Source organism: Podarcis erhardii (genome assembly GCF_964252035.2).
Source record: "Podarcis erhardii genome assembly, chromosome: 6".
Classification (NCBI taxonomy): domain Eukaryota; kingdom Metazoa; phylum Chordata; class Lepidosauria; order Squamata; family Lacertidae; genus Podarcis; species Podarcis erhardii.
In genome coordinates, this window is record NC_138510.1 from 44,720,493 (window position 1) to 44,742,324 (window position 21,832).

The window sequence follows — 21,832 nt, forward strand, 5'->3', positions numbered from 1 at the left end:
GTGCTTCTCTAACCCGTTAAGAGATCTTTTGAGAAGTTAATTGAAGATTAGATATATGGGAGCTAGTGGACATCATTATTAATGAGAATTATAATTTGAACACATCCAACTCTTTTGTCGCACATCAAACTCATCGCTTAGCACAGGTTTTATTAAAATGGTATCATCCAAGGCAGTGACTATGCAAAATCATGCTGCATTAGCTTTTCCATGAAATATGTATGCCAAAATGCTCATCTATAGAAGTTTCCAAGAGCTCAGTGCCTAGGCCCAACCCCAGATGAGATCTAAGGGTGTGTACACATTATCTGACTTCTGTGTCAGCTTTAACACCAGTTAATACTGACTCTGCATGCCAAATTGAAACAGTCTGGGATTCAACCTTTGTTGACAACAGTCAAGGTGTGGATGTAGCAAAGAACGTAAACAGCATGTTAAGCAAAAGCTCGAGCCTGTTGCAATGCATAGATCCAGGAAAAGGTGCCAACATCATGCACCAGCTCTACCACTTTCTGGTAGGATGACTCAGCAGTTGGCTATATATGAATTTGTTAGTACACTTTTCCAACACCAGTACGCTTTCAATACAGTTTATATATAAACCAGGGTGGATATATGCACCCAGTGCTGTTCCAGTTATGATCAAATTCTGCAACCTGCATGAGCAATTAGGCATTTTTTTTGTATATTATTCTGCATTTGCTTGTGGAGCATCAAAGAATAATGCATGACCTAAGCACTGGAAATCTTGCTCAGCTCCCCCTAGACTTCTTATATTTACCAGGCATTACTGACAACTCTTTCAAACTTCTCTTCACAGCTTTAAAGCTGTCTTGAGAGTGAGAGTGTGTGTGTTCAGGTTCTCAGGATGTTCAGTTCTCCAGTCCATACCAACTTCTCTGTTCTTGTGCCAGGCAATTATGGAATATATTTGGCCAATCCCCATAATTAGGAGGTTGATATTCCAGAAAACTGAGGCATGATGTGGATCATCAACATAATCAAGGCAGACCGGTGCATAAAGCAGAGCTGGAAGGAGACTGCCTATCACCAAGCTCAACTCTCTGCATTAATACTTGCACATTCATCCCTCCCACCACACTTTTAATGTCTGTTATAAGCAGAGAGCAAGATGAAGAAATCCAGAAGTCATTTTGATCTGCAGGGAGCAATGAAATCTACCTGCACTTACCACTATTCCCTACTCCATCACTCTTCAGGTCTGTTTTGAATGGTTTGAGCTAACATCATTGCTCTTCTCAAGTTCAGGACACCAACCCATCTCTGGACCACAGGTGCACCTTGTGTACCAATGCAAATACAATGTAAGGTTTCCATCCATACAAGACCCAGGCCTGCTTTATTGACAGCCTCAGTGCTTTATTCAGTTTGTTTCTCAGCATACCAGACAAGATTGAGGAACAAATGAAGCATAACCATGCCCTGTATGAAAATACATGTCAGACAAACTCAAGATTGCAACACTTCCTAATCTGAGTCATCATGATGTGATTGAGCTCCATGCAATAAATTGCTAACTATTTTGTGGTTTTTGCCATGTAAAATTGTTGATGCGTAGTGGAAGTCTGATCTTTTGCTACCCTGTACAGATCTAGCCTCAAAACTCCCTTGTAACATTGCTGGTTACAGTGAGACCACTGCCTCAGGTAGTTATAGACATACTGTAGCTGTATTGTTTGAATGTCTTCTGTTTTAGGTCCTAGGCCAGAGGTTTATAGGGTAGTTGTACTGCTATGTACAAAGGGAACAGTTAACTTGAAAACAGGATCATATCAGCAACAGGCAGACATCCTCACAAGATTACTGGAGACAGGCTTCCCAATGACAATGACATTTTTGAAGAGAAGGCTTATTCCAGTTCCATGAGGCTAGCAGTCACAAAACCAAGGCGCAATGCAAGTTACAGTCCATCAAGGTAGCAATCCATTGCATGCAACCTTTCTCAAAAAGGTTTTGTACAAAGGCTTAGGAATTAAAATTTAAAGCTGTCAAACTGGGTAAACAAGCAGGATGGCTTGTGAAACAAGCTGGATTGACGGTAGGGCAGCCTGAACTTTTGTGTCTTAACAGACAGACAAGATCTGAGGTGTGAAACCAATTAGCACTTGATCTGCCTGGCAGTTCCTGTGCACACACACTATGGGCTTCTCTGCATTTCTGCTTGTCCCACAGGGTCCCTGTGCTTTCTGTGCATGGGTCCGAGTGGTTTTGCATTTGTCCCACAGCTTCCCCATGGAAAACACACTCTTTACTGCTGAATCGGAACAAACAGCAATCCACAGAAAACCCAAGGGCACTGAGCCATGGATTTTCTAGGGTGTGTGTGAGAGAGAGTTGGGGCAAATGGAGGTGTGGGTAAGCCTTATGTCACCATATTGGGCAGGCATAGGCCAACTTGGCCCTCCAGATGTTTTGGGACTAAAACTCCCATCATCTCTAGTTAACAGGACCAGTGGCCAGGGATGATGGGAAGTGTAGTCTCAAAACATCTGGAGGGCCGAATTTGCCTATGCCTGATATAGGGTATATGTGTGTAAGTCAGGTTAGGGGAACATTTGGCTCTCCAGATGTTGCTGAAGTGCAACTCCCATCACTCCTGACTACTGGCCATAGTTGCTGGGGCTGATGAGAGTTATGGTTTGGCAACATCTGGAGGGCCAAAGGTCTCTTACTCCTGGTGCAAGTAGACACAGCTGAATACAGGATGCATACCGGCAAGAAAGAAGTGACTGGCTGTAGTTTCTGTGCATGTGTCCAGCACATGTTTTTATAAAGAATTTTTTCGCTTTCAAACTTTATAGCACTCAGCAGAATCAAACCTGTTTGATATGTAAAGTCCAGTTCAGCCTTCACCTATGCCAAACATGTACCAACATCCAGCACTTCTGAAGAAAATTGTATACTCTGGAAATAACAGCATTTCCCCCCCAGAACAACTACCAATTAGTCGCTGGTAAAAGGACAAGTGGAGTTGTGATGCTGTCATTTCACTTCCTCCACCCCTCACCCGCCACACAGTTACTGCTAAGCATGGCTAGGCTTGAAACACAGTAGATGTTTGCATAAATAAGAGGTGTAATGGAAAATGTGTGACACTACACTATGAGAGCTTAAGCAGGGCATGCTGGTCCACAGAAATGAGAAACAGATAAGCACTAGCTGACGCTCGTTTATGATTCTGGAAGGAAGCTTTTGAATCTTCCTCAGCTATAGATGTGAGCTGCAGAATGTTTCGGAAGTACATTTTTTGCACCTGCTGTCTTGAGAACTTGGAACTTCTAAAATGCTCATGTACTGAGAGCAGGGATGGACGAGTTTGTCAATTTCTGTTTCTTGTTTTTCTAACCTTAAGTTCAATTTCCCACAATCCCACATCAGTTTGTGATTTTTTTCTTTAAGTCCTCGTGAAAGTCCATCAGTATTATAGAGTGAATTTCTCCTTACATACACATGTTTGTATGCAATTTCCCTAATTTACACATTTTTGCAAAGCAATTTCCTCCAATATGATGCATTTTTTGCAATGTTACTTGCGCTACTACAGTGGTACCTCGGGTTACATGTGCTTCAGGTTATACATGCTTCAGGTTACAGACTCTGCTAACCCAGAAATATTACCTCGGGTTAAGAACTTTGCTTCAGGATGAGAACAGAAATTATGCTCCAGTAGCACGGTGGCAGCAGGAGGCCCCATTAGCTAAAGTGGTGCTTCAGGTTAAGAACAGTTTCAGGTTAAGAACGGACCTCCGGAATGAATTAAGTACTTAACCCAAGCTACCACTGTATATGCATTTTAATGCACACATTACCCCAGTACTGTATATGCAATTTTGTACCCATTACTTGGCTGGACAACTGCATTGCAGTGTGACTTCTGAAGGATGGCTGTGTTTCTGCTCTCAGATGCTTCAGGAAGTGTGAATTAGAGACAGTCATCCTTAAATGGAAGCTGAAATCAATTTTCTCCCCATTCCCAACTAAGAGTGAGTAGCTGATGAGAGGTAACTGTTAAATAGCAGCACTGCATTCCCACACCCGATATTCCTTCTGTTGCTAAGCAAGCCACCACAAATGATGGGTTCCAGAGACACCATCGATTCTTTCAATCAATTACTTTCAGTCAAACATGGGCCAATTTTTACAAAATTCAATTAGGTTGTTTTTTTTAAAAAAATCACATTAGTGTACTTAAAGCCCTAAGATCACATGGTGGCCTTCAGGGCATGAAGTCAGCTTTCCCCAAACCACCCACTGCCACTTTGCATTACTCGCCAGAAGCAGAGCAGATAAGCAGGGGATACTCTTTGATACTGTGAAATCTGTATTAGGGTTCAAGGCCTGTAGGCATGGTGCCTGGCACTGACATCTGAGGAAACCCAACCCAGATCTAAAACCGTATTAATTCAGTGGGTCTTGAGTCCTGGGTGAAATAGATCCATTTTTGACAATGAAGAAAAAAAGCCCAACACCACCCAGATTTATATTAATTATTTGTACCTCGGGTCTGGGGCCAAATGCAGTCCTCCATGATTCTCTGTCTAGCCCTTGGGACTCTCTAGGCCAGTCCTGTCTGTAGTATCTAGCAGGACTCATAATATCCCCTCCTGCAAATCATTCCCATATTCCCTAGAGGCAGCACCCATCCCACTGCTAAGAGGGCCACACCCTAGCCGTCCAGAGACCTCACATGACTAGAAAGAAAGGAGAGGTTGCTGGTTCTGAGCCCATCAGGCTCCCTGTCCACCCCCTCAGAGTCCCATTCTGAGGCCAGTTAAAGTCAGATCTTACTAGTGTGGAGAAGAGGAATGCCTATCTACCAAATCCTAGCCACAAAGAAACACCACATGTGGCAATGTCAAAGCTTTTGTTGCAATACATGCAGGTTTGCCAACCAAACAGCCCAGCAAGTCTCCTGGCCCTTGGGTGATGGCTTTATAAACAGCACAGTCTTAAAAGATCTAGGCCAAACCAAAATGAACCCAGGCAGAAACATTTAAGTCCATGCATGCATCTCTGTTCACGTAATAGTCTAGAGCAGGAGTAGGCAACCTAAGGCCTGTGAGCAGGATGTGGCCCAATCACCTTCTCGATCCGGCCCGTGGATGGTCCGGGAATCAGCGTGTTTTTACATTAGTAGAATGTGTCCTTTTATTTAAAATGCATCTCTGGGTTATTTGTGGGGCATAGGAATTTGTTCATTCCTCCCCGCCCCCCCCCCAAAAAATATAGTCCGGCCCACCACATGGTCTGAGGGATGGGGGACCAGCCCATGGCTGAAAAAGGTTGCCTTCTATAAAGTTCTGCACCCCGCAGCTCCTGCTGATGTCACATGCCCTTTAATCTTGAGCCTCCTTGTACAATCCGTCATAGTCTACTTGGAATTTACAAGGTTGGCTGATGTGGTCAGTTGATCTTCTCTGAAACAGCAATAAAAATTCTTAACACACACTGTTGTTGGGAAAGACATGTCCCTGGTGCACCAAGCAGACCTTGAGGGGAATGGAAACCAACAAAAGTCACCAAGACAGTTTACTAAGAACTGGCCAGAGGTCAGCTAGCTAATTCTTTACCTCTTCCTTCTTTGCATGAATGAACCTTGACCAGACTTTTAAGCTTCTGTAATCTCCCATATCTTCCAGCAATGTAGAACAGTTATGCCTTGAAGCCAGCATGCTCCTCTTGTCCCACCCTAGAGTCATTTTCTAACCCATTAAAAAAAAAATATCAATGCTGCCTTCAAACATGGTGCCTTTTAGATGTTTTGGGCTACAACCCCCATCATCCCTGACATAGGCCATGCTGGCTGCAGCTAATGAGAGCTATAGTCCATAAGATCTGGAGGGCACCACAATGGCTACCCCACTATTACTGCAAGTCAGAAATGTCCGAAATCAGAGCATGTCTGGATCCGCATCCACTTTTGTCCAACTAAAAAAAAATGTAATGGAACACATTTTGAAAAATTTCTGAAATTAAAAAAACATGCAGTTCCTATTTACATCAATGGCCTCCGACCCTTACAAGTAAAGCCAGTGCCACTGAATTCAGCTAAGTGATAATCTGTTTGCTAACCATTATTGTTTGGACCACCCTTGAGCACTCGTTATTTTATAACTAGATTCAGGATCTTTGTTTTGGAGGCTTCTCGTGTCACACCCAGAAAGTAACAAGAATTTTTTTTTTTTTAAATAATAATCTGGAGTATCTGGACATTTCAACACAGCTGAAGGAAATCAGAAATCAGATGTCCTGTTTTATTATTGCTTATATTACAGCAGGGATGGGGAACTTGTGGCCCTCCACATACATGTTGTTGGTCTACGCCTGCAATTCTCATCACTCCTGATCATTGGCTGTGCTTGCTGGGGCTACTGGGAGTTGAGCCCAACATTTACTGTAGGGCTACAGGTTTCACACCTCTGAGAAGGGAAAGCATAACCACCCCCACCAGTGTTCCATTGTGGAGAATATTGTAAAAATCCATACCGCATTGTACATGATTTTCCTCTTCACCCCACCAGCATCTACACAGAACGTGGGAGTCTAGAAAGCCACAAGTTGTTAGAATGGAGAGTATTTTATTATGCGTTTGCAGATGCCATACCAGAGGCTCAGAAATAGTGACATTTCCAAGTGGTAAGTAACATATAGTGCATCTCCTTACCCTAGTACCATATTTATTGGAGACATAGTATTAAAAATGTATTGAAATCCTGACCTCAACGTGCTGAACGTTAAGTCTTTTAAATTAGGAAAGCCTAAAACAATGCAACAAATAGAGAGCTGGCATAGTGCAGTTGGCATCCATCTGTCTTGAGATGATGTAGTCCAAAGGAAAACAGAGCAATACATTTGGCACAAGCTTGGCTGCAAGAGTTGCCAGAAGGAGGCACCATCCAACTGTCTTAGGGACTCCACCTGTGTAGGGTTTACTCCTTAGCCCTTTCTTTGCCCAAAGATATCCTGCAAGGCAGTGGTGGTTTCAGATCAGAGTTTTCCTTCTCCTAGATGGTTGACAAGCCGCATCTGCCCATAGTGTAGCAGTGGCTAGGAAACTGAACTATAGGAAGCCATGAACTCAGTAGGTGGCTTTGAGCAAGCCACTCTTGGTCAGCCCCCCACCTTGCAATAATACTGCCTTACCTTCATTCATTCATTCATTCATTCATTTCACTGAGTCACTTAACCTATATTCTAACACTTATTCTATATTCTTGTAAGAATTATAGCATCATAGCACAAGAAGACTGCAACTGGTTAGAAGCCTCCAGTGAAGAAGAGTGTGCCACTTTTCCAGACAGTACCAATAGTTTGTACGGTACTTTCAGGAAATTCTTCCTAGAATTTACTTGAAATCCCTTTCTTGCAATTTGAACCCTCTGGTGGTTCAGGCTCCCCCCTCTGGAGCCACAGAAAACAAACGTGCTGCATCATCTATGAGGCAGCCCGCCCTTCCAATATTTGAAGATGGCAATTACATTGCCTTGTAATAAGTCTCTTTTCCAGGCAACCAGAAAATGCAAGTGTAGTGCTTTGAATGCAGGAAGGCACCACGCAAATACTGTATTATTATTATTATTATTAGTAGTAGTAGTAGTAGTGGTGGTGGTGGTGGCGGCGGCGGCGGTAGTGGTATTAAAATTGACAAGTTCCTTCAGAACTTGCTCATGACAGTTTTCACAGACTCCATCTTAAACATTTTATAACTGATTTACTCGTCTGCTTTAGTTTAGTTTGGGCTGTGACGAATCATGGCAGAGGAAAACTACACAAAATAAGCAAGGTCAGAACAAGCAACCGTCCCTTTTACAGCACTTAATAACCCATCTTTGGTTCAGGCCTATCAACACAGATCAAGCCAGGGAGCCTTTGGGTGGAAAGAGCACAGCCTGCAACCTAGCATGCATGTGGTTTTACAGTTCTGGGAAAGAATGAGAATATAAGAATATGAAACTCAACAATACCCCAATGGGATGCTGTTTGGTTTCTGCAACTAATAGAATCTAGTCAGGCAATTTCAAAGGAAATCCAATTAGAAATTAGTGCAAGAATGCAACGCTTAAGCAGCAAAGAACAAATCCCAGAAGGGGAATTTATTTGTTTTGCTTTAAAATTGGAACCCTTGAAAAGGGCAAAAAGCTGCTTATTGTTTCTCCTCTGACTCTTTCAGTTTATTATTATTTTAAACATATGCAGATATGTCACAAGTAATGAAAGCTGAAGAATAGGGATGGCAACTCATGAAAGAAAATTCTGGTACGGGGGTGGTTGCACGACTCAAACGGGATCTACTAGACCCATATATATTTTTTAAGCAATATGAACTAAAGTCACTTCTGGGGCTCCTCTGGGATTAGGGCCCTGAAGCTTAAGCTTCATGAGTTTCATAGTAGATCTGCCCTTGCTGATGATAAGTATGTGCCATTAAATGTCATGTCAAAGGTATGAATGGAAAAGCTGGACACAACATATCTATATTGGTGAAAATATTATCAAACTGGGAAACAGTCAAAATATAAATTGATTTTAGATACATTACTTACAATACCAGTCGTCTTCAATGAAGAGTAAGGATACTAATAGATAGTTTGTAATTATGGGAACTGTGCCGTGGTACCAATATTATGGATACAGATAGGTAGCCGTGTTGGTCTGCCATAGTCAAAACAAAATAAAAAAATTCCTTCCAGTAGCACCTTAAAGACCAACTAAGTTAGTTCTTGGTATGAGCTTTCGTGTGCATGCACACTTCTTCAGATACACAGATATTATGGAATGCATCTTTTTAAAAGGAGGGAGAATTCGAGATGGTAATATCTGTGATTGTATGGAAAGTAACAACAGATCTTTGTTATTTCATTGTTTCCACAAAAGGCACTGTAGCATTTATGTGAAGATGGGCTGCAGAGGAACTCTGAAAAGTTTTTTTATTGACTTTTCTCAATACTGCATAGTTTGTTACACAAAGAGGTGACTGTTAAAAAATTCAAAGGTTAAAACTTAAATGGAGCAATACATAGGGGGAGAAAACTCCTGAAAAGTGAAACACCTCCTTTGCTAATGAGATAAGCTAATAAAAACAGCATAAGAAATGGCATCTTACCCCTTGTTAAGATAAGCAAGTTCAATATGGGAACGCCAGACAGCACACTGGCCGTATTCAAGATGCACTGCCAATGACATGCATATGCTGTCGAGTGGGGGGAGATTATTTAGGACAAAGGAACATAAAGTATTAGAAATAAATCTATATAATCATTACCTATTTGGCTTTTGCTTGGGTTTATAGAAGACTTGAGGCAAACAGAACATCAAGAAATGGTGACCAATTAAGTAATAACAACAAGAAATAAAAGTATACAATGAATAGAAACGGAATACCGATGGAAGGTCCTCAATCAGTATAATGGTTAAAAAAGACTTTTCAGACACCTTGTATTATAGTTAAATATATGGCAAGATCTCGTGACAAAAATAAAAAGTTTAAGGCTGCAATCCCATACCCATTTACACGGGAGTAAACCCAGTTGAACTCAATGGGATATACTTCTGGGTAGACATATATAGGATTATGCTGTAAATAAAGTAAAAAAGCTATTAGAATAAAAACAGTTTGAAAACCATTTCATATACCGTATTTTTCGCCCCATAGGACGCACCGGCCCATAGGATGCACCAAGTTTTTTGGGGGGGAAATAAAGGAAAAAAATTTTATTTCCCCCCCAGGCGCTTGTGGGGCCGGCAGCGGGGAGAAGCGCTCTTCTCCCCGCCGCCCGCCTTCAGACCAGGTCCGGGAACAGCGGGAAGACGCGCTGCACCTCCCAGCTGTCCCCGGAGCTTGCGTTTTTTTTTGGGGGGGATGAATAAAAAAAAATTATTCTCCCCCCCCAGCCGTGGCTGCCGCCCCAAGCCTCGCGCGCCCGGCAGGACCTCCCACCGGGCGCGCAAGGCTTGCGGACGCTCGCCCGAAGCGCGGTGGGTCAGAATAGATGCTTTCTGGCACAAAGGCTTCAGTTAAGTTTTAAAACTATGATTATTCATTGCTTTATGCATTTTGTCTTATAACCCACTTAAAATATTTGGAGAAGCGATGAAACAATGCAAGATTAAGGTGGGGAGAGAACCCTACTTTGTTTTAGGGCAAAATAAAAATGTCAAGGCCAATATGTGATTTTTTAAAATGGTTTGTCTTTTGATACAATTTTGTACAGTTTACGGGTATGAGTGGCTTTATTTGAGGAGGTTTAAATCTGCAGTTGCCAAAAAAAGTGGGGGGGGGGAGGCTGCCCCACATTAATAAGTCAATGAAATTCCAGGTTTCTATGTAGAATTCATTTTGACCAGCATACATGGATACATACATGGATATCATTACAACAGCCTAATCTTCACTAGGATTTTCACATGGATTAGTTTAACTCTGATTAAAGCATATTTTCTCCTACTGGGACTTGGAAACACAAACTTCAATAAGCCAACCTTCAATCAAAGCTCTCACAGATTTAAATAAATGCTGGCCCAAAATAAATTCAATTCTGCGTGCATTACGAGTCACATTTGTATTGAGAAAGTTAAACAACAGATTAGTCTAATGACACCTCTCACGTCAAGGGGCAATCATATACACCTACCTGGGAGTAAGGCCCACTTAAGCAACAGAGGACTTACTTCTAAGTAAGCCTGCATAGGAATGCACTGTGGCATGCAACTATTGACAACATCGACATCTGTGACTGCATCAGCAGAATGTAGCCAATTTAGAAAAGCAGAATTGGACTATGGCCAGGAATGATGGAAGTTGAAGTTCAACAGCACAACGTTGGGGAGGTACCAGTCCAGGCAAGGCTGATCAAACCCAATATGGCTGGCAGCTGCTTTACAGTTTCTCTGGAGGTCGAAGGCTAAACTTTGGGAGCTTCTTTGTGAAGAACATACGCTCTGTCACCAAGTTGTGTTGCCTCTCCCTGCTCTCAGACAGTATTCTGACTGTAGACATGTGTGATCAGAATTTTTTTATGCTGAGATGTTGCTTTCCCCCTCTCCCTCACTCCCCATCAGCTGCCAGCAGTTATTGACATCCCCATTCCAGCACTCAGCCTTTCCTTCAGAGAGACAATGTACGTTTGCCCTGGCACAACATGCTCAACCAGATGCTGCCTGGAAGGTTCCATCTTTAATAAGACAAGGAAAAACATATCCCACGATGACAAGAACAATCTCGGTCAGAGGGAAAGAATGAACTCAGCTCCTCCTTTGCCGCACAATCACTCGACTTGCCTTACATTTTCCTGTTTTCACCTGCCACTAAATGCTGGGCAGAGCCAAGTAGCCGACACATGAAATTATGGATTTAATATATCAAGGAAGGCTCTCCATGTGCAGAGGGTTGCGCATTTTAGGCAGAATAATGAACTGAATGCAGGCCACATCAACACTCTGCTTGGCTGGGCCAGATGAACTCTGAGCAAAGTATCAGTGGAGCACTCTTGTGAAAGATGCATTGTTTACGACTACCCAAGGGGATGGGCAGTCCAGCTAAGTTAGGATCTGGACAGAATGGCTTTCAAACCAACATGATGCCTCAGGGCAAATTTGCCAGGAATGATCAGAAAGCTGCTGTTTATGCCCACAAGAAGTTAGTGCTCCCTGCCCCACCCCCCTGCTAATGCAGAAGTGGGAAGCCACAGAGCCATTAGCTCGGGCACCAAGAGAGGGATGCAAGAGCAGGAAGCTAGCCATGAAACAAACTTCTGTGGGCCGAAGGAAGGTGTATTGTTTCCTGGGGAAATGTGTGCATATCACAATTTGGACCAGCCTTCCCCAACCTGGTGACCTCTAGACATTTTGGACTCCAACTTCCATCAGCCCCAGTCAGTATGTATCGTTCAGCAGAATATTTGAAACAGGAGCCTACACAGATAACAGTGTTGCAGACACAGGCTTTCCTTGTGATCGACAGCCCTGCATCCATGTCTATACACATGCATGTCTGCAGGGATGAATATTGCATCTCTCCCACTTCTACTGGCAGGAGCATCCCATGAGCAGAACTCCACTCCAGGGCTGGAACCATCACAGAAAACCTAGTGAGGAGGACCCAAGCCTATGTGAGGAAAAGTGGTATTTCCAATAAACAAACAAACAGCTAGGACCAGGCATCCATCCAATGGAGGCATTTACAGTATGTGTAGAATAGGAGTAGCCATCCAGACATCATGAGACTCTGACTCTTATAATACCTAATAATAATAATAATTTATTATTTATACTCCACCCATCCGGCTGGGTTTCCCCAGCCACTCTGGGCGGCTCCCAACAGAATTAAAAGCACAATAAAACATCAGACATTAAAAACTTCCCAAAACAGGGCTGCCTTCAGATGTCTTCTAAAAGTCAGATAGTTGTTTATTTCCTTGACATCAGATGGGAGGGCATTCCACAGGGCAGGCGCCACTACCGAGAAGGCCCTCTGGCTGGTTCCCTGTAACTTCACTTCTCGCTGTGAGGGAACCACCACACTCACTGGGACTGATGGAAGTGGAGAGTTCAACACTATCTGAAGTTTTCTACCTTGGTGTTGAGTAACCTGTCATTCACCTCTAGTCTCTTTTACAGCAGATATACCCCTAAAAATGAAAAATGCAGTGAGTTCCCATTTCAGTTGGGCCATCTACACGTTACTACAGCTCCATCTTCTGCACTAAAGCAGTCTCATGTCACAATAAACTGTTGTGCCTTCACCCAAAGAATCCTGAGGGAGTTACCTGGGAAAAGGGATAGACCTTTTCGTCGTTGTTTAGTCGTTTAGTCGTGTCCAACTCTTCGTGACCCCATGGACCAGAGCACGCCAGGAACTCCTGTCTTCCACTGTCTCCCGCAGTTTGGTCAGACTCATGTTTGTAGCTTCGAGAACACTGTCCAACCATCTCATCCTCTGTTGTCCCCTTCTCCTTGTGCCCTCCATCTTTCCCAACATCAGGGTCTTTCCCAGGGAGTCTTCTCTTCTCATGAGGTGGCCAAAGTATTGGAGCCTCAGCTTCATGAGCTGTCCTTCCAGTGAGCACTCAGGGCTAATTTCCTTAAGAATGGATGTGTTTGATCTTCTTGCAGTCCATGGAACTCTCAAGAGTCTCCTCCAGCACCATAATTCAAAAGCATCAATTCTTCAGCGATCAGTCTTCTTTATGGTCCAGCTCTCACTGCCATACATCACTACTGGGAAAACCATGGCTTTTACTATACGGACCTTTGTTGGCAAGGTGATGTCTCTGCTTTTTAAGATGCTGTCTAGGTTTGCCATCGCCTTTCTCCCAAAGAGCAGGCGTCTTTTAATTTCGTGACTGCTGTCACCATCTGCAGTGATCATGGAGCCCAAGAAAGTAAAATCTCTCACTGCCTCCATTTCTTCCCCTTCTATTTGCCAGGAGGCGATGGGCCCAGTGGCCATGATCTTCGTTTTTTTGATGTTCAGCTTCAGACCATATTTTGCGCTCTCCTCTTTCACCCTCATTAAAAGGTTCTTTAATTCCTCCTCACTTTCTGCCATCAAGGTTGTGTCATCTGCGTATCTGAAGTTGTCGATATTTCTTCCGGCAATCTTAATTCCGGCTTGGGATTCATCCAGCCCAGCCTTTCGCATGATGAACTCTGCATATAAATAAGCAGGGAGACAATATACAGCCTTGCCGTACTCCTTTCCCAATTTTGAACGAATGTTGTTCCATATCCAGTTCTAACTGTAGCTTCTTGTCCCACATAGAGATTTCTCAGGAGACAGATGAGGTGATCAAGCACTCCCATTTCTTTAAGAACTTGCCATAGTTTGCTGTGGTCAACACAGTCAAAGGCTTTTGCATAGTCAATGAAGCAAAAGTAGATGTCTTTCTGGAACTCTCTAGCTTTCTCCATAATCCAGTGCATGTTTGCAATTTGGTCTCTGGTTCCTCTGCCTCTTCTAAATCCAGCTTGCACTTCTGGGAGTTCTCGGTCCATATACTGCTTGAGCCTTCCTTGTAGAATTTTAAGCATAACCTTGCTAGCGTGTGAAATGAGTGCACTTGTGCGTTAGTTGGAGCATTCTTTGGCACTGCCCTTCTTTGGTATTGGGATGTAGACTGATCTTCTCCAATCCTCTGGCCACTGCTGAGTTTTCCAAACTTGCTGGCATATTGAGTGTAGCACCTTAACAGCATCATCTTTTAAAATTTTAAGTAGTTCAGCTGGAATACCATCACTTCCACTGGCCTTGTTATTTGCAGTGCTTTCTAAGGCCCATTTGACTTCACTCTCCAGGATGTCTGGCTCAAGGTCAGCAACCACACTACCTGGGGTGTACGAGCCATCCATATCTCGTATGGCTCGTATGGAAGAGGGATAGACCTTTTAAGCCACTCTAAATAGTGTAGCTCTATGAGGGGAATAGGACAACCTCACAACTCTCAGCACCCTTAACAAACAATAGTTTCAATAATTCCTTGAGGGAAAACAAAATAAAAAAATTCCTTCCAGTAGCACCTTAAAGACCAACTAAGTTAGTTCTTGGTATGAGCTTTCGTGTGCATGCACACTTCTTCAGATACCTTCAGATACCTTCAGATACCTTCTTCAGATTCCTTGAGGGAAGTCATGATTGTTTAAAGCGGCATGATACTGCTTTGAATGTATACTGCAGATGAGGCCTTAGATGACTACCACCTTTACGTTCACACATACTACACAAACCTTGGATCTTGCATGCTAGAGATAAAAGGTATTTACAGGTTACCAGAGATCCCAACAAGGAACCTCCAGCCTTCACAGGTTTCTGTGAATGCCATCATCTACCAAGGAAATGTCCAAATGATGTCAATACATTATTTATTAGCCATAGTCAATGCATTTCAAACAACAACATGTTTGTGCTCAAAAAAGTTTAGAATATAAGCAGCCTACAAATATCTAAAGAGCTGTCACATGGAAGATGAAACAAGCTTGTTTCTTCCGGCTCCAGAGGCTAGGACCAGAACCAGTGGATTGAAGTCACAAGAAAGGGGATTCTGACAACAACAACAACAACAACAACAACAACATTTATACCCTGCCCATCTGGCTGGGTTTCCCCAGCCACTCTGACTAAACATCAAGAAGAACTTTCTGACAGTAAGAGGTGTTTGGCAGTAGAACAGACTCCTGTGAGAAGTGGTGGACTCTCCTTCCTTGGAGGTTTTTAAGCAGAGGTTGGCTGTCTGTCTGTCATGTATGTTGAGATTCCTACATTGCAGGCGGTTGGACTAGATGACCCTCGGGATCCCTTCCAACTCTACAGTTCTGTGATTCTATGATTCTACAATAATAGTACATAAACATAATACATAAAAGTTCTGTGAAAGTCAGTTAAAACACAACAAAAAGCTCAATAACAGATCAGCTACTTTGAAGTGGGCAGCTGAACTGTTTAGTGAAGCACTTTTGACTGGTTTCCAGAGTTTTCCTAAACACAGTTGTTGGAAATTAAGGCAACGTTTATCTGTACTAAACTTGTTAGAGTGAAGAAAAGCACAGCATAGGGCAGGACTGAGGAAACACAGGCCCGTCAGATGTTGTTGTACTACAACATCCATCATCCCTAACCATTGGCCATGCTTCCTGGGACTGATGGGAGTTGTAGCTCAACAACATCTGGAGAGCCACAGGTTCCCCAGCCTTGCTGTTGGGAGAATTTAGTGCTTTCCAACTTTCAGTTCCCTTTGCAGCTTCTCACACTACCATCCTACGGGTGGCTTGATAGAGAGCTTGTATATTCAAGACTAAGTGCTTGAAGCTAATGACTTGAATAAAGGAAGGACCAGGCAGTGCAGGAGTTGAAGGTCCATCGACACAATGATTACGAAGGAAGAGACAGGCTGAATCTTTTGCAATACAATCCCATGACTCCCACTTCATTTACAGTAACGAATGCAGAATAGCTAAGAGTATGGCTATTATTTGTCTTCTTTTAGACTTTTCAGGATTTCTGTCTCACACACAATGCTAGACCAGAGCTGCAATTGCAGAAAGTCCCACTGTATGTAAAGTGACTTACTTTTAAGACTTGCTTGAGAGTAAGCCTACGTGGTAATGCAGCCTTGCACCCCAAGGCTACACCTACTCATTTTGCTCAGTAAGGTTTGCTCTCTTTCTGGTAAGTGTCTGCAATATTGCATTATGGCCAAACTAGATGTTATGCACAGGCATGTGTGACTGTACCTGAATGGTCCTTTTTAAGAAGCAATAATAATAATAATAATAATAATAATAATAATAATAATAATAATAATTTATTATTTATACCCTGCCCATCTGGCTGGGTTTCCCCAGCCACTCTGGGCGGCTTCCAAAAGAATATTAAAATACTGTGATACATCAAAGCCCCTTTGGAGTAGGGAGGTGCTTAGGCTTTTCTTAAACCTTCCAGCTAACCCCCTGCTTGTTTGTCAGCTCCCCACTTGCAGCTCAGAGTTTCAAATGGAGGAAAACACTCATTTAGAACTCCTTAGACAGGAAAGCTGGTGCAGGGGGCCAGGGGTGGTGAAGAGAAATAGGTGCTTCACCTTTTCCCCAGCTCTTCTCCAGTACCAATTACCAGCCCCCAAAAGCAACATTTCTTGCTTAAAAAAATAGTGTAAGAGTAGATTTGGTCCTTAGTGTATATATTTAACACATACATGAACTCAGGAGACTGTCATTATCTTTTCAGAATTGCTATCCACAATTGGTGCTCCGACCGGAATTCTGTTTCCCAAACCATTCTGCTTGCTCTTGTGTTCTAAAGCAACTTTCTCATAGCTTTCTTGCGACTGGAGATATATGCTTAAAAGTATGTAAGTAACACCTGGTGAAATCTCAGAAGCCAGAGGAGTTGCTGAATATTTTCCAGTAGTCGGAGGCCAAGTCTTAGTTTCCTGTATAGGGGTTTGGGGTTTTTTACCCCTTCTAAAGACTAATAGACATATGAAAAATGCAAATGTGCTCAATTTGCATAATTTAGACAAAGTTACAGAATTCTGCTCTTTGTGTTACAGGATTTGGGTTATTCTTGCGCAGGATCTTGATATGCATACACTTACTTGCTCCGACCTGCCTGCCGCCACTCATTTTGGTTAGGAATGGTTTGTGATATAGAATAATCCCTGAATCAGTGTTGAAATTGGGGCCAGCAGATAACATGCAAGTACTTAACTGGGGAGTTATAGGTTTAAAACTACTCCTTAGTTACTAAATTCATTTGGCGGCTTTGAGAAGTGATTCCCTGGAGATCTCATGTACTCTCTTCCAGTACACCTGATCCTGATAGGACATACAGGAATACTGGAGGGCTTTTGTCTACACTGCTCACCTGTATGAACTGTAGGTGGATGGTAATGATCACTGTGCCAGCATAACCTACCCTAGTCACTCTGGAATCATAGAATCATAGAATCATAGAGTTGGAAGAGACCACAAGGGCCATCGAGTCCAACCCCTTGCCAAGCAGGAAACATAGAACATAGAAGCCACTCATCATGGCCTTATGCTAAGTAAGACCATTTGATAATCTAGCTCACCAACTACAACATTTCTTCTGGGTTGCAGATAGGGGGCATTCCCAGATCTACCAGGAGATACTGGGGGTCGAACCCAGGAACTTCTGCATACAAAGCTGATGCTCTTTCATTAAGCTATGACTGCCTGTTCCCCAGAGGGAGGGTGGAACACCTTTTCATATGCCACACCATCCCTGCTCAGTTTCAGGGATGGGGGTTTGCTGCACTTTTAGCTTAAAGGACCAAACCAGAAGGTACAAAGAAGTTCCTGAAATCCTAAACTGTAACAACATCATGAAGATATACGTGAAATGAAAACATTCTTCAATGTGTTCTAATTCTTTGGGGGACAGAAGGGAGAAGAGGAAGGAAAACCTAGTAGAATACACGGCCAATTCACACAATCGCCATGCTCAAGAGAGGACACCTTCTTCCCCAACCCTCCATGGCTTATTTATTTGTTTACTGTATTTGCCTGCTGCTCAACAACGAAAAGGTTATCTGGATGGCAAAAAAGTTAAGAAAGGAATAAAAAAAGAAAGGCAATAACCTAACATTTAAAAAACAAAAGTAACTGTGTTGGCTCGAGGAAAAAACAAAGAAACCTCAAATCCACAGCTGGAAATACCTTTATTTATACAATCATACCTTGGTTTTTTAACAGAATGCATTCTGGAAGTTCATTCAACTTCCGAAATGTTCGGAAACCAAGGTGCGGCTTCCAATTGGCTGCAGGAGCGTTCTTTGCAGGAGGCAAAGTTCACAAACTGAAACACCTACTTCCGAGTTTGCGGCGTTCAAGTTCCAAGTTGTTTGTGAACTAAGTTGCTCGAAAACCAAGGTATGACTGTATTACAAAATATGAAAACAGGAGCAAAAGGTAGCACCAGCATAACAAACGTACATCAGGGCTACCAGTTCTCACAGGTCTTAAAACGTCCAGAATCTCAGAGCATCATAAAGTATGTTTAATCCCAAGGGAAATAAAAAAGAACATCTTCACCCAGTGCTGATCAGATCAGAGGGTTGAAGCCACTTGAGACTCTAGTCTGGGGAGGACATTGTATGCCTGAGGTGCTTGCTGTTCACGGCAAACTTGACATGGGATGCAAAAGCTGCCACCTTAAAACAGTGAGTCCGACAATCCGCTGGTCATGAGCATCGAAGGGGCAGGGACAAACACAGGCAAAGGGGAAACAAAATTAAAAAATTCCTTCCAGTAGCACCTTAAAGACCAACTAAGTTAGTTCTAGGTATGAGCTTTCGTGTGCATGCACACTTCTTCAGATACATGCACACGAAAGCTCATACCTAGAACTAACTTAGTTGGTCTTTAAGGTGCTACTGGAAGGAATTTTTTTATTTTGTTTTGACTATGGCAGACCAACACGGCTACCTATCTGTAACAGGCAAAGGGGGTGGGTCTCATGCATTGGCCTCCTATGAAAACAGGCAGAAATCCATGTAGGTTGAGGCAGTCATGCAATCACGTCACCCCACAGTCAAATCCTGATTTCCCAATACAAGCTGGGAATTTACCACACCTTTTTTTAAAAGGTCACTACAAAGGTTTCATGGTTCACTTTTGAAGAACATAAACTATTATCTACGAAGTTTGGGTGGAGCTCAGATCCCCACCCAGCATGACTTCAATAGAAGGGCCTTAGGCAAGCTACTCCCTCAGACTCCATACTAGGAATGGGGAGACTCAGATTCACATCCCCACTCCCTGGGTGACCTTGGGCCAGTCACAGTCTTGCAGTCTAATCTTCCCCCACAGGGTTGTTGTGAAGAAAGAAATGTTTGGAAGATAAAAAAGTCAACATATAAATGACACAAACATGGCGATAATACAGACCAGAGGTGTCATCTTCTCAAGATGATTGAGGGGGCCCAATGTGACATCCCAATGTCCCATGCACAATGTCACAAGGAGCATGGGGATGGAGCTGGACCCCCTCTGAACGTTGAGAGGGCCAGGCCCCCTCAAAAAATACACTGGGGGCCCAAAATTGGCACGTATGATACAAACCTAACTAGAGTTACAATCAAATCAAAGCACACGCAAGGCAAGTAACCATATAGTCTTTCCGTGTTAATCCCAGCCTCTCTCTTGTCTATTTTATCTTCTGTATCTGGTTTTAGATTGTAAACTTCTTGGGATAGAGACTTGCCCTCTTGTCCTCTGCAAAGCATAGGCGCAACAATGGTACTCTATTAAGAAAGAGTGTAGATGCACTGCTACAAACACTTCAAGGGAGGGTTTTGAGGGGAAGGCTGTAGCTTTGTGGTAGAGCATCTGCTTTGTATGCAGAAGGTCCCAGGTTCAATCCCTGGCATCACCAGGTAGGACTGGGAATGTCCCCCATCTGAAACCCTGGATAGCTGCTGCCAGTGTAGACAATGCTGAGCTTGATGAACCATATAGGCAGTTTCCTAAATTCTTATGGCCTTAACATCATGAATTATTTTGAGACCTAACCACCAGTCAGCCATCAGGTTCAATAAAAAGACAGTAAAAAAAAGTAAAGGGGACCTCTGACCATTAGATCCAGTTGTGATCAACTCTGAGGTTGCGGTGCTCATCTTGCTTTATTGGCCAAGGGAGCCGGCGTACAGCTTCCGGGTCATGTGGCCAGCATGACTAAGTCGCTTCTGGTGAACCAGAGCAGCACACAGAAACGCTGTTTACCTTCCCGACAGAGCGGTACCTATTTATCTACTTGCACTTTGTGCTTTCGAACTGCTAGGTTGGCAGGAGCAGGGACCGAGCAATGGGAGCTCACCCCGTCGCGGAGATTTGAACCACCGACCTTCTGATCGGCAAGTCCTAGGCTCTGTGGTTTAACCCACAGCGCCATCTTGGGAAAATTGGTATTTGGTTACTGCACAGCCAAAAATTCACCCATTTGCCCAACCACAGCCCACATTCCCCCAATTGAGTTTTTATAAACGTGTTTCCAGTATTGTGTGAATCAGTTGCAGCTCAACAGGTCAGCAGTGCCAGGAAGGGGGCATCTCCGCTGAATCCTCTCCAGATCCCTCAAATGCAGTCTGCAGCCAAGGCTGCTGCAGGGGATACTGGAATGTACACTCCTAACTTCAGTGTACACTGCCCACTCCCCCCACCCCAGTTACAGAGCCCGAAGCTAGATCTGTTGAAAGGATTAGATGGAACAAAGAAGAAAACTCTTTTCCTGGCTGCAGCTCGGTCTAGAGGATGTTATTAAATTTAATATGATCAGGACTCGAAGTGGGGGAAAGGGGAGGGGTGGAGGAGACCAAATCCCACAAGGAGTTGGCCCCGGGCCCAGCAACAGGCGATGCCTGAAGGAAGACAAAAGTTCTTGTGAGAAGCTCGGGTCCCTACACACCCCAGCCCCCAACGCCTGCGAAGTGTTTACAGTCCTGCAAAAAAGAGAATGGCGCACGAGAGAAAGAGGCTTTGGAGAGAAAAAGGAAATGGTGGGTTTCGTGCTGAATGAGGAGGGGAGGAGGAGGAGGAGGAGACCCTCTGGCACGCAAGCCCCCAGCAAACGCGCTCTCGTGAACGCCCTGCGCTTCTGCGGGGGAGGGGGAGAGAGAGATCAACGCTCACATCCAACCCGAGAAAGAGCCAAGGCGCTGGGAGAGTCGCGCAGCTCCAGCCCTGTGTGCAGCCTTCGAGGAGGAAAAGTCACACGCACGCACGCTGCATGTATGTTGCGCGCGCACACAAAAGGAAAAGTCTCCAAAACACACATGCTGGGCCAGCGCCTTAGTGGATGCGGCGTAAATCAAAGCGTAATGGGGAGCGGGGGGGGGGGGGAATCTGCCTTGCCAGACTTCGGATGTGTGTGCGCGCACACACACTGGGGGCCAGCTGGCACAGATCACAGGAGGCTTTTTGCAATATTCATACATACTAGCAAAGTTTCGACATGGGGGGAGGGGGAGGGAAAAAGTCTCTTTTCTCCCCCTGGAGTTTACCATTCTAGAAGCAGGCCCACAACTAAACGCGCGCGCACACACACAAAATCCACGAGAGCTTAAAAGTCCCCCCCCCCACTTCCAACTACAAGTAAGTATCGAGGCAGTTTGTAAGTTTCGGGAACAAGCGCTCTCTGTGCTTACCTGCGCTGGGGGATGGGAAGGGCGCCGGATCCACCTGGGGGTCTCCATGGAGCGAGTCAGAGCGGCTGGACGGCTCGCTTCTCACCTGGGACATCGGACTGAGCCCTGCGAGAGACGCCACACGCAGAGAAAGACACACACAGAGAGAGAAGCTCATT

At 43.9% G+C, this 21,832-nt stretch overlaps 1 protein-coding gene across 1 annotated transcript in view; it reads right to left on the reverse strand.

The window, feature by feature from the left end:
- Positions 1–21,832, reverse strand: part of MDFI (MyoD family inhibitor) — a 50,957-nt gene that overhangs the window by 28,306 nt on the left and 819 nt on the right. Inside the window, exon 2 of the mRNA XM_081865433.1 lies at positions 21,675–21,779. Within this exon, the coding sequence (XP_081721559.1) occupies positions 21,675–21,768 (94 nt within the window). The 5' untranslated portion in view covers positions 21,769–21,779. The remainder of the gene's footprint in view (positions 1–21,674; positions 21,780–21,832) is intronic.